Source organism: Papaver somniferum, chromosome 5 (genome assembly GCF_003573695.1).
Source record: "Papaver somniferum cultivar HN1 chromosome 5, ASM357369v1, whole genome shotgun sequence".
Lineage (NCBI taxonomy): Eukaryota > Viridiplantae > Streptophyta > Magnoliopsida > Ranunculales > Papaveraceae > Papaver > Papaver somniferum.
The window spans coordinates 65,965,204-65,976,920 of NC_039362.1; the positions used below are offsets into that span (position 1 = coordinate 65,965,204).

The 11,717-nt window shown below is 38.1% G+C and overlaps 2 protein-coding genes across 4 annotated transcripts; both read right to left on the minus strand.

The window, feature by feature from the left end:
* Nucleotides 1–327: 327 nt before the first annotated feature.
* On the minus strand, nt 328–3,247 carry LOC113281773 (membrane-anchored ubiquitin-fold protein 2-like). Of its 3 annotated transcripts, XM_026530615.1 has the most exons (4): nt 3,029–3,247; nt 2,497–2,718; nt 2,194–2,358; nt 328–2,054 (listed from the first exon to the last, which is right to left on the minus strand). In XM_026530615.1, exons 2-4 carry the CDS (start codon nt 2,627–2,629, stop codon nt 2,002–2,004), a joined length of 351 nt encoding a protein of 116 aa, XP_026386400.1. In that variant the 5' UTR covers nt 2,630–2,718; nt 3,029–3,247; the 3' UTR covers nt 328–2,001. The 3 variants fall into 3 exon arrangements, with proteins under 3 accessions (XP_026386400.1, XP_026386398.1, XP_026386399.1); XM_026530613.1 differs by having other exon boundaries at nt 328–2,358; XM_026530614.1 differs by lacking the exon at nt 3,029–3,247 and having other exon boundaries at nt 328–2,358; nt 2,497–2,834.
* Nucleotides 3,248–3,435: 188 nt separating this feature from the next.
* Nucleotides 3,436–7,581, minus strand: LOC113281772 (probable galacturonosyltransferase 14). Its single transcript, XM_026530612.1, has 6 exons — nt 6,816–7,581; nt 6,072–6,127; nt 5,791–5,946; nt 5,056–5,646; nt 4,505–4,807; nt 3,436–4,144 (listed from the first exon to the last, which is right to left on the minus strand). Exons 1-6 carry the CDS (start codon nt 7,045–7,047, stop codon nt 3,863–3,865), a joined length of 1,620 nt encoding a protein of 539 aa, XP_026386397.1. The 5' UTR covers nt 7,048–7,581; the 3' UTR covers nt 3,436–3,862.
* Nucleotides 7,582–11,717: the final 4,136 nt, after the last annotated feature.

Genomic DNA, 11,717 nt, shown 5'->3' on the forward strand with positions numbered 1-11,717 from the left:
CTGTGGATGAGCGCCACATAACTTTTCTCTTCCTTTCTTCCGTCCATATCTGTCCCGTATATCTTCCCTTCGAATTTGTCCCTGTCCCTGTCCCGTATATCTTCCCTTCGAATTTGTCCCGGTTTCAGTGTTTTCAGTTTCCAAGCGGTAAGAGTGATAAGAATTTGGGTTTTATCTAATGTAAAAAATAGAAAGTGTAGAAGAACTTGGGTTTTATCCATAAAAATAGCTCAATAAAAGAGAAGAAAACAGTTAAGTTCTCTATAAAATAACTACACAAATGCTTGAAAGTGTACATTGCTTGAAACGAGAATTAACCACCGATGATAAGAGAATACATGTCTAGTTGATGTAGGGATAGCAAATACAAAATGTACAAGCAGCAACAATTTTCTAAAGAAATGATGGAAAATAATATAAGCAAATAGGATGAGCTAGATTTGTGCTGCATCCTCCATAAGACGCCGAAATAATAAAAACGGATTTCTTTCTTAATACATTTCTAGGCTATTCCCCTTTCAAGATCACTAATTAGCGTTTCCTTCCCAAAAAAATTAAAATTAGTGTTTCCTCCTATCGTCAACTATTTCATCCATTACTCGGTTAGTTGAGTTAGCATAAATATACAGTGGTAAAAATGTACGCATGTTAAATATACTACCCAAAATACCCTCTGGTTTTTCTATCAATTAAACTCAAAACCCATCTTCACAGAAACACTAAAACCCGCCGGTTCACTTCTTTTCTGGCATTGTTATTATCTTTTTCGACCTCCTCTTCCTCTTCTTCTTCCCTTATTTTCATTCGAATAATTTATTCACGGTCATTGTTCTCGAAATTTTATGTCTTCTTCGAAATTTCAGAAAAAACCCAAATTTTTGGGTTCCTAGAAATTTCTATTCAAATTAATAGTGCCTATGGAAGATTAGGGTAGTTAATATGAACTGGGGAGCAGGATTATTTGGGGGGATTTGAATTTAATACAAGCTTGAAGAGGATTTGGATGAAGCAATTGAAAATGGTCAGGTGATTCTCTTACAACCGAAATTAACCAAGATGTTGTTGTTCAAATTGATGATCAACGGAGATGGGTGGAGGCAATCTTTGAGTTCTGTTGGAGTATAATTGGAGGAGAATGAAGAGTAATCCAGAAGTTCGAAACTATAAGAATTATGGGTTTCGAAGTAATGAGCATTTCAAGACTTAAAAATCAGTTGAACAAGAGAAGATATGGTGTGATGTTGATAATGATGATTGAATGAATGGTGCAGATTAATGAATGTCTTAGAAGTTTAATATGTTTAGAACATTGGGTCTGTGTTGAATGGGTTGGCAGGGATTTGAATAGGTATAGAAAAAGATGGTTTCTTAGTGCGTAGAAACACCACCAGATTGCATTTCAAATGTTCGACAAATTAGCTGAACGAACATTTTCTCCTAGTTCACTGCCAAGAGCTCAAGCCAGTAAAGCTTGAGTCGCTGTCGCTGATTGAGATGGGTTAGAAGAGTCAAGAACTACACGGAGATGGATGTGAATCATTAGAGGGTTGGACAGAATGTTTGGCCTGAACTTTGTTACTGCCGTTAGTTATTGATGATCGATGGAGAGGATTAAATGGTATTTTAGAGTTCTACTAGGACCAATAGTGTTGGGTAGGTTGGATTTAGAATTTCGCAGAAACTGGTACGAATCTGTGATGGGTTTTGGGTTGTAACTTGAGCGAGAAAGCAGGTTTAGAGTTTCTGCTACTGTCATTGATCTTGGGAGTGAACGGAGGGGATTAAAGAGTGTTTTTAGTCGAGGGTATTTTGGGAAGGTCACGAAATACGTGTACAGTTTTTGCCACGCGTGCAAAGGTGTTGTCTCGCCTAACGGAGCAATGGATGGAATAGTTGATGATAGGAGGAAACACTAATTTTAATCTTTTTGGGGAGAAAACGCTAATTAGCGATCTTGGAAGGGGAGGAAACTCAAAATAGCACTACATTTCTTATTGCAACTTACAAGATGACACAAACACATCTATTCTGCAGTTGATCTGATGATCTCTTTTCTGTTTAATCACAACAAAAGGAGGATATAATTATAAAATAAATAAATGTCAGAAAGATCTAAATATGAAACTACCGAGAATAAATTGACCATCGACTGTTCAAGAACTAAGATTGAATTGCTCAGGATCAAAATTTTACCTCCTTGAGTGGGTGGGGGTTGGACAACAACGTGCATGGTTGTAACTTCTCCTGTTAGACCGCATATTGGGGTCTTGCACTCTTCTAATGTTCTACTGTTCACCAATATCTTACCAGCACTTATTAACTTCACATCTTTCACTGTTCTCGGACCGTTCTCCTTCCCTGGTGTAACAACAAGAATTAGCCATGTAAATGATCTGGATGAGTGAACCATTGAAGTAGAGAGTAGCTTAAAATGGCTGCATCTAGAAAATCAAAATGTAAGAAAAAATATCAAGTCACTGACAAGTGACAACCAACCTTTAGGCCATTGTGCAAGGATGCTTTCCTTCAAAGTGCAAACACTAGTAGAAGTTGAGAAGGTTTTAGGACCAATGTCTGACCCGTCGTTCAATCGAAACCTGATCTCTAACTGATCCTGTGCTTCTGACATTAGTCTTCTGTAGTCCTCACTAACCAAGATTAAAAGAGAAACCCTGTTACCTTGATCGAGTTTATACGAAAACGCAGAACTTGGCTGTCCTGCAAAAAATGAGAAAGTCTGAAGTTGAGCTTCCAAAGATGAAGCCTGAGAAATCCATAAAAATAGCTCAATAAAAGAGAAGAAAACAGTTAAGTTCTCTATAAATTATTATGAAACTTGAAGCTTCGCCAAACTCTCCATGGGTAGTAGGGAAGATCAAATATTTATAAACAGGTAACAGATATTACACTCAACCCTTCACTAGTATTGTCTAAGAACATGTAAAAACCCTGAAATTCATGAAGTGAGTACTAAGAAAAACTAATGGAAACACTAGAAAAGGTATTAAAGAAAGGAATTCATACTTACTTGTAATAATGACATAGGGATCTTCTTCTGGTTCAAGAATCTAAGCAATGTGCATCATTGTGGAAGTCAGGAGAAATGATCCTCTAAAACAATGAGATGTCATGGTTAAAGTCGCAAACAACGCCGTTCTTGTCATCTCCTCCAATGCCAAGAAACATAACAAAGAAAAATCCATCGGTTTATGCTTGTTTTCTATAATAAAAAAACCATTCCTCCAATAAATTTTATCACTAAACTCCACGGGAACATGACAAAACCTTCGGCTGTTTGGCATATGATAAGAATAGTTTATAACAAAAATAACAAAAATGTACCGTCAGGGACTCCTAGGTCATAACATTCACGAGACAGAAAAGAATTTTAACACTCTTTTCAGTTGGTAAAGGAGACATCCTACCAAAGCTGGCTTAGTTTTTACAATATACACAAGTTTTCTGCATATTTGTGGAAAATGTCTAAAATGAATTCATGAGGGGATATATATAGTATACAAAACTGAGGAAATCTACCTCACAAAAATTCTGCCCTTAGATCCTCTACATGGCTAAGAAAGTACAAGAAAGAACAAAAAATGAGAAAGAAATTGGGTGCTCTCAAAAAATAGGGGCCGAGCAACGCAATGGTTGCTGGTGACCATGGGCTGGCTCTGATTGCTATGTTACAAAAATCGAAAGAATTCTTCTCTGACTGGTGTTGCCAACATGGGAAATACCATATTCCCTTCTCCAGTTAATCTTGCAAAAAATTGAGCCGCAAAATTTAATGGTAACCCATTCATGTATATAATTCTCCGTCAACAAATCGATATGTTCTTGTTCTCCAGTTGATCCGCCACTACTCCAAGATGTGACAGTTCCTTACAAAATCGTTGCTGTAGTTAACATACCTAGTCCAAAAAGGCCGAAGATGCTCGAATCCAATTTCTAGCCATGGTTTACATTGGCCATTGTAGTGAATAACAGCAGCTTTCTTTACAGATTCAATGTTGGTTTTACTCTGATAGCCTAAGCCTAACATGTGCCAAGTTGGATCAATTGGATGAACCTGATCTCTGAAGGCGATTAGAGCTGGCGGTAGTGTCCCAAGCTTCCACAGTCTTAAGTTTGACCTCAGATTCTGCACCATACAAAGAAAAAAAAAGGTGGGCATATGATATATCAAGAGATGAAAAATATCAAGTAAAGTCTAGAATCAGATGCTGAGTAGGATAAGTTTGTCAAGATTTAATTATCAGATTTGGCACCAATCTTTGGTTTAAGCAAACAGTGTTCTACAAGTATGTGGTTTTGACCAGCTTGTTTTCTGAATATAGTTCTCAATCTTGACAAAGTGGAATGCTCCAACTCAGCTTACGGACTTTTAATTTGCCATTTAAGACTATCAATCCGATTTCCAACCATCACCACAACCAAAACAAAGCAAAACAGAGAGCAGAAATCACAACTTTTAGGTGTGGTAAGTTATTTGAGACCTTACCTCTTTCAACCATGAATGATATGTCTCCCTAATATTCGTCTTTCTCCATGCTTGAAGGTCGAAGACATTCATCCCATATGCCCAAGCACAGTCGTCCGGGTTTAGATTCTCTGCTATCAGAGGATGAGAAAAGTTGAAGTAGTTCTTAAACCGCTTCGACATCACCCACTCATCATCCCCCTCGCAGGTTTGTACAGCCCCGTTAACTTTGCCACCAAGATCAATATTCCATAGAGGTGACAGATCACGCTGAACTACAACATCATCATCTAGAAAAACCACCTTGTCGAGGTGCGGGAAGAGCTGTTCACATTCATTAAAGTGATCAGTCATTCAGTGCAACTCTGCAAAAGGGGCTGTTGTCGCACATTACAGATGTTTAAGCCTGTTTAGCTGAAAAATTGAAAACCCCATATACAAGCATTTGACAAGAACTTTAGTTTTCTCCACTAACCTCTATATTTACTAGGATCCCTAGGTTTCCAGCTTAACGGCATTTTTATATGTCCCATAATGCATACAAGAGTAGAAAACACGATCCAATGGTTTACCTCTGGAAGATATATGCGGAGATGGTTGAGTAATGAAATGTACTTAGGACTTCTTGCCTGCAACTTCGAAGCAAAGTTCCGCGGAGTCGTCTCACTGAGATTAGCTCCAACAACATGATTTCCATGGTAATAATTTCTGATGCCATGTTGATTCTCCACAGCTTCAAGAACAGGTACATTTTCTCTTGTTAACCAATCAAATTGGTGAACACCTTTCACTTCGACAATGGCAGGAGAGAGGGGGTTCAATGCAAACCATGAATGCATCCCAGCATATGTTTTCTTGTCAGTGATGACATGAAAGATAATTTTGTCTGGCCTGAGAAACGACTGAACCATGGAAGTAACCACAACAGAAGCTGCCAAGATATTATCGGTAGATACAACAAAGTGGTAGAAGGAGTTGTCATAGAGCAAAGGAAGCAACTCTGGAGATGGCAGCTGCTTGCGGGCGTGGGCATTTGAGGAGTATTCATCGGTCAAGCGCAAAGAGAGACAGTGTAGGCCTTTTGGAATAGCACTCGCGGCAAAATGCTTATTCATTAGCTCCGCAAATTTGGATGCCCTGACCTCAATATCCGATTTCTCCATCTGCATAAGAAACTTTGCATCAGTACAAGCAGAAAGCAGTTATGAGTTTACAATGTGCATTTCCAGAAGGACCTCTACATACAAATCGGATACCCTCAAAGTTACAGAACTTAAAAGGCTATTATAAGGATCTTAGAAACCTACCATTGCCCTTAATTTGGTAGCAAACGTCTTGGCATCGTATTGGCTGTTCTTCATTTCAGAAACAAGAGCACTAAATGACTTTGGCAACTTGAGGTCATCTGGGATTTTATCTAAGTTAACTTGGTTGAGAATCTTGTATAGATCTTTAACCAGCTTCTGAGAACAATAACAACAATATGAGTTCAGGTAACAGAATTAACAGTATTAACATTCACATCTCCTACTCCAGCTAATAATGAACTAACAGTCGAACCAGTTGAACAATGTGTACAATAATTTACCATTGAATCGTCTGCCCTACCAAGAAGCCTAGGACCCAATCGCCTTCCCAAACAATCTGAGCATAACAAAACATCGAATGAAATCATGTATTAGCTTCATCAGCTAAATAATCATATAGTATTTCTTTGCAAAGCAACACAAGGAAGAAACTCAAAATCACCACAGCATCATGCCTAAGAAAAGTTCTTAGTAAAATAGGCAAGATAACGATGGAAAACATGCGACGGCATCTGGTTATAATTTGAACATTCAAAAATTCACATAAGCCATACAGGTTTCGGGTTGCTCTCCATACAAGATTCAAAACAAATACACCATTTCTCAAACCTGGCATCTTGTTTAATAGATAAGTGTTTCATTTTATCTGCTTCATGTATTAGGGGCATCAACTTCCTCACATACATTGATCCCGTGCCTAATCTCTCAATGCAAAACAAACAAAAACTGGCAACTCCTATTCACATAATGCTTGTACTTACAAAAAGAAACTACACCAATCAATTCACCAAAAGAATGTTGTTTCAAGCCCAGCATTATTAAACATAATCAATTCAGATTTAGATTCATAAACGGAAACTAACAAAAGCCTCAGCAGCAGATCCATCAATTATATAATCAAGAAAATCAACAAACCCATAAAAGCCTAAGCTTGGAATTCAAATATCAATCCCATCGAAAGAGCTCAAACAAGTAATGCAAACGAAATGACAAGAGAGAAAAGGCAAGGTAGGAAATGATCTTACTGAGGGAGGAGCAGTTATTGACGCCTTCAAGGGTGACAACAGCAGTGAGAATGAAAACGAAAGGTAATAAAAAAGCTAAAATGAGTACAGTATGAAATAGAGTTCTATAAGAAACGTGACGAGCTGCTACTTTGATCTTCATCAAGTCCAAAATACCTCCATTATTGTTATTACTATGATTGTTTGTCGAGATTGTTATAGTTTTCATGCTAGGAGATAAATGAACCTGCATCCTCGTCTTCTTCTTCTTCTATTCAATGAAACTAAATCAACCCTAATCCTATTACTACTATTCTTATAACATTCCTCGGGAATACCTACAAGGATCACCATCAGATCCAGGAAGAAGATGATGATTAGAATGACAAGGAGGAGGAGGAGAAGAGGAAGAACAAATCGATTTTGTTCGATTAGATCTCTTTTTCTTCCAATTTAAATCTCTGGGTTTTCTCAGATACGTTATTTGGTATTACAAATGAACAATCTTCGTCGATTTCAGTGTTTGTAATGATGATTTCTTCTTCATTCTTCTTCTTCTTTCTCTCTTACAGAGAGCAAAAAACTCCATTAAAACCCAAAATATCAATCTTTTTTAGAGATTTCTTCTGGAAAATGCCCAAATGTGATTGGTAATTTTGATCAAAACTTGAATCTTTGTGATTAATTTTGATGAAATTGATGAGAAAGAGAGAGAGTGTGTGTGTTTAGTCAAAAGAATACCAGAGAAACCGTGTTGTTTTTGGTTTCTAAAGAGAGAGAAAATTAAGGAGGGAAATAAGAGACTAATTAGAGCCTCTGAGTGATTTAGTGATTAGTAATTAGGGCAAAAAATGAGGTAAACATGTGGGATTAAATTTACTATGAACCCTAACTATAAGGGAGAACCATTGGATCAAAAAATGACTAGAATTCTGTAGATGTGATTTTATTTGGGAAAAGTTTGTTAAATTTAGGGTTTTCTACTTTTCTCTCAAAGTCTCCAGTAATTTGATAAAGCGAAAATTTAGGTAATTTAGTTACAGGACTGGTTTATGTCAGAAGTTTAGTGTACTTTTGTCTTTTGTCGGTCATTTATATTGTTTGACATTAATGTACTATTCAAGGCTCTACGAGAATTGAATTTCATGCACATTTATTTAGAACAAGACCTGTAGAGAGTGTAATGACTTCTTGCCGTCTGTCAATAGAGTGCTTTGCTTCTCCGGAAAGTCGTACAATAACATTTTGCTTCAGAGAAAGTTAAACTTTTTATTTCTGGAAATCGCAATTAAATTTGATATCCAACTCATGTGCTATCCAAACATATTATAAAGCTAACACTCTTTTTTTTTTTTTTCTCTTTTCCTAGAAACTGAAAATGATTTACAAAAGCTAACTACTCAGGGAGGAAAGCTGAGTAGCATCATACGTGGAAAAAATATTACAACTAGGTAATAAAGGAATCTTGTTGCCTTCCGTAGAGGATGAAACATAAGAATGGCAGTCAATCACGCCTTATTGAAAGTACAGTTAAATTGTCTAAAGTAACAAAAAAGAAAGAAAAAAAACTCAAACATTTTCATCGATCAATGCACGGCTTGTTGTTATTCTTGGGAGGTTATACTTCAATCTCAGTTTCTTTACCAGCTGATTGTGTTCGATCTTGATGTTGCATACTCTCTTTTTTCAGTTGGTGATGCCATTTAATTGCAGTTAAAGCTCTTAGTGTGTTGTTTTCTTCTAGATAGTCTACTTCGCATTTGAAAACCCTTGTCTTTGAACGCCCGATTGGGGGATATGAATTACTTCCCCCAACCAAAGATGTCTGCTAAGGGATGTTTTTTGGGACGAAAATACTAAAACACCCTTTGATTAATTAAAAAATATTATAAAAAGACTGTTATACCCTTCCCACAAAATAAGAAACTTAAAATCAAAACCAAACACAAAATCAGTTATCCCCCATTTGTGTGCCGCCATACTCGTGTGTTAGGGTTAGGTTTTGAAAAAAAAAATTCTTCCATCTTCCTCTCCTCTTCTTCATCGTTCTTCATATACTCAACGATTAATCGTTGAATCAAAAATTTCTTCGTCGTTAAAACCAACCCATAAGAATGCCTCCACGAAAGAAATCAGATGCCCAATCGAAATCAAAATCGATTGCTCAACAAATCAAGAAAAGAGGATTGCTTTGATTGCTCAAGAGCAAGAGGAAGAAGAACAAGAGAACTCGGACAATCAACCTATCGTAAACATGGCTTCTGTGAGAAGGTAAGTGATTTAGAACTGTTTAATTAGTGTTTCAATCGATTTGTAGCTTAGGTTTAGGTCAAAATCGCAAACTAACTAAAACAGTTGAGTTTCAGTAGCTTCCGGCATTCAATTTAGTATGAATACCACACCGGAACAGTGTAACGACATTCGATTTAGGATGAAGACCACGCCGGCACTGTATTACGGCATTCGATTTAGGTTGAAGATCACACCGGAACTTAGTTACGGCATTCGATTTAGGATGAAGACCACACCAGAACCCTGTTACGGCGTTAAAATTAGGTTGAATACCATGCCGGTATTCAGTCACGGCATTAATTTGAATTTATTCGATTATGCCAGCAGTGAGCTTCTAATAAACAGAGGACCCTAGGATTTTCTTATGGGTACCGGCATAGGTTTTAGGTTGGATTCCATGCCAGTACCCCGTTACGGCATGTGTTTCAATTTTACGTATGTGCCGACAATGGTGTTTTGGTATCCAGGAACTTCCTAGAAATTACCGGCATCCACGATAATTATTTGACAATGCCGGTAATGGTTCCCGGCATGTAATGGTTTGAATTTACTATGTCGTGTTTTGGTCACAGCATGGTCGATACTTTGTTAAGGTATGCCGGTAGTTATGATTCTATGCCGTTATGTGGTGTATCTATGCCGGTATTAGAAATGAAAGTTTGTTGTCTTATATTTATTTTGTGCTTCTTTTGAAATAGGGCTAAAGCAAAGGAAGCTAGCAAACGAAAAACTAAAGATGCTGGCATTAAGAAAAGAAGGAAGGACGGTCTTGGTACTCCTCAATCTCTGCCTCCTAGAGGGAAAGAACAAGGTCGCAACAAGCGTTTGGGGGCATCTACAAGAGGTGAAGTTTGGGAGAGTGGTCATGATCGTAGTAAACTCGCAATCCGTGAACCTACCGGAGCAGTTGAGGAGGAAGATGAGCAAGATGAAGAGGAAAGTGAGGAGGAAGATAATGAGATTGATCCAAGTCAATTAGCAACCCAAAGCCAAGTAGTAGTGGAACAAGGTGGTCCAAGTCAACAACCGACACAAGGAAAGGGCACATGCAAAGTAAAAGTTAAGGATTCACACCTTCCTCATATTGATGACATGATACCTGACCTTGATCTTGGTAGAATTTGGGGTGCAGCTTCTTTTGATCTGGGGCATCTATTTGGCTACAAGGACTCTTGGGATCGTATTATCTATCAAACCTATGTAAGAATTTCTATCTCGTTCATATGTATTGTTTTGTATTTATATAAAATATATTAATCGTATTATGTCCTAATTGTAGGATCATAAGAAGGTTGTGCGTGTTTGCCGAAACCAAGCCGCGTCTAATTGGGATTTGTCTAAGGAATGTGAAGAGGTCCAAACATTTGTAAAGGATTCTGGTCTATATCCTTTGGTTGAAAATTATGTGAAGCCATATATTGTGACAGTCAATTGCTTCGTCGAAAGGTATCATGGTGAAACAGATACCATGCACTTCCCGTTCGGCGAGATGACCTTGATCCCTGATGATGCTCAGAACATTCTAGGCTTGAGTGTCACTAGCAAATCAATTGCAGAAGGAGATCATTATCCGGAGCTAGAATGGTCGAAGTTTCACGCTCTTACTAACAAGCTGTTTGGTCGGGACTACAAAACCTCTGTGGAAAGATTCTATGTATCTAAGACTAGAAGGACAAAGACCATCAAGTTGATGCTGCTTAAGAAGAAGTTTGAAAACACGGCGCAGAGAAAAGACGAGGACGGATGGGACCCCGCACAGATTCATTATACTGCCTCTGCGTACCTGTTATTCATCTTGAGCACTAGGGTATTCCCTGACACTAGTGGCAACAGGGTTAGTGCAAACTACCTTCAATACTTGGATCCGTTGGAAGAGGTCTTTAGTTATTCTTGGGGCACCGTGGTAATGGCACATTTAATGACGGGGATGAGAAGGGATCTAAGGCGGTTACAAACTAATTTGTCGGGAATTTCACTCTACTCCAGGTAATTTTGTTTTTAAACTTATGTTCTTATTTATATTGTTCACATGTACCCTTATCATGAACTTAGAAACAAAATTTACTGATTTTTATATGTATCATTTCACATTTGTATAGGTGTGGGCTTATGAACATTTCCCAACATTGTTCAAGGGAAACCCCTTCTTGAAGATTATACCCATTGATGACCCCGAGGAGCCTAGAGTTAAGAGATACCAGTTCAACATCCATCCGAAGCCCGGTAACAATCGTCGACTGACAGATATGAGATTGGCTCTGGACGCGATGACTACCAAATATGTTGTGTTCGACCCTTACAGGGAGGCTAGAGAAAACCGCCAATATTTGAGGTTTTCTAACGTTGCATTTTACAATGGGCCTTTGTTCCACCCAAAGGGATACGTTATGGCTGATCCTCGACGTGTGATGTGGAAACTTGGATATAAGCTATTACCCTGCTTCATGACAGCCTCTACTGAAAGGTATCGGCTTGACCTTTATGTGTCCATGACAAGTTCCACAAGGTTGAGGGTAGAGTATGATCCAATTCCAGAACCAACACATTGGAGGGATAGGGAACCACGTCGTTTGGTAGATGCTAGTAATTGGGATCTTGTGAACAACGGTGATGAAGCCGATCTCGCCTACA

Bases quoted from the DNA above. Each gene is read 5' to 3' on its own strand.
- LOC113281773 (XM_026530613.1), bottom strand. From the start codon at position 2,629: ATGTCAGAAGCACAGGATCAGTTAGAGATCAGGTTTCGATTGAACGAC. The intron at 2,359-2,496 runs GTTGGTTGTCAC...TTGTTACACCAG, and splicing joins CCTTGCACAATGGCCTAAAG to GGAAGGAGAACGGTCCGAGA.
- LOC113281772 (XM_026530612.1), bottom strand. From the start codon at position 7,047: ATGCAGGTTCATTTATCTCCTAGCATGAAAACTATAACAATCTCGACA. The intron at 6,128-6,815 runs GTAAGATCATTT...TGTTATGCTCAG, and splicing joins CAATAACTGCTCCTCCCTCA to ATTGTTTGGGAAGGCGATTG. The intron at 5,647-5,790 runs GTAGGTTTCTAA...TTTCTTATGCAG, and splicing joins CTACCAAATTAAGGGCAATG to ATGGAGAAATCGGATATTGA.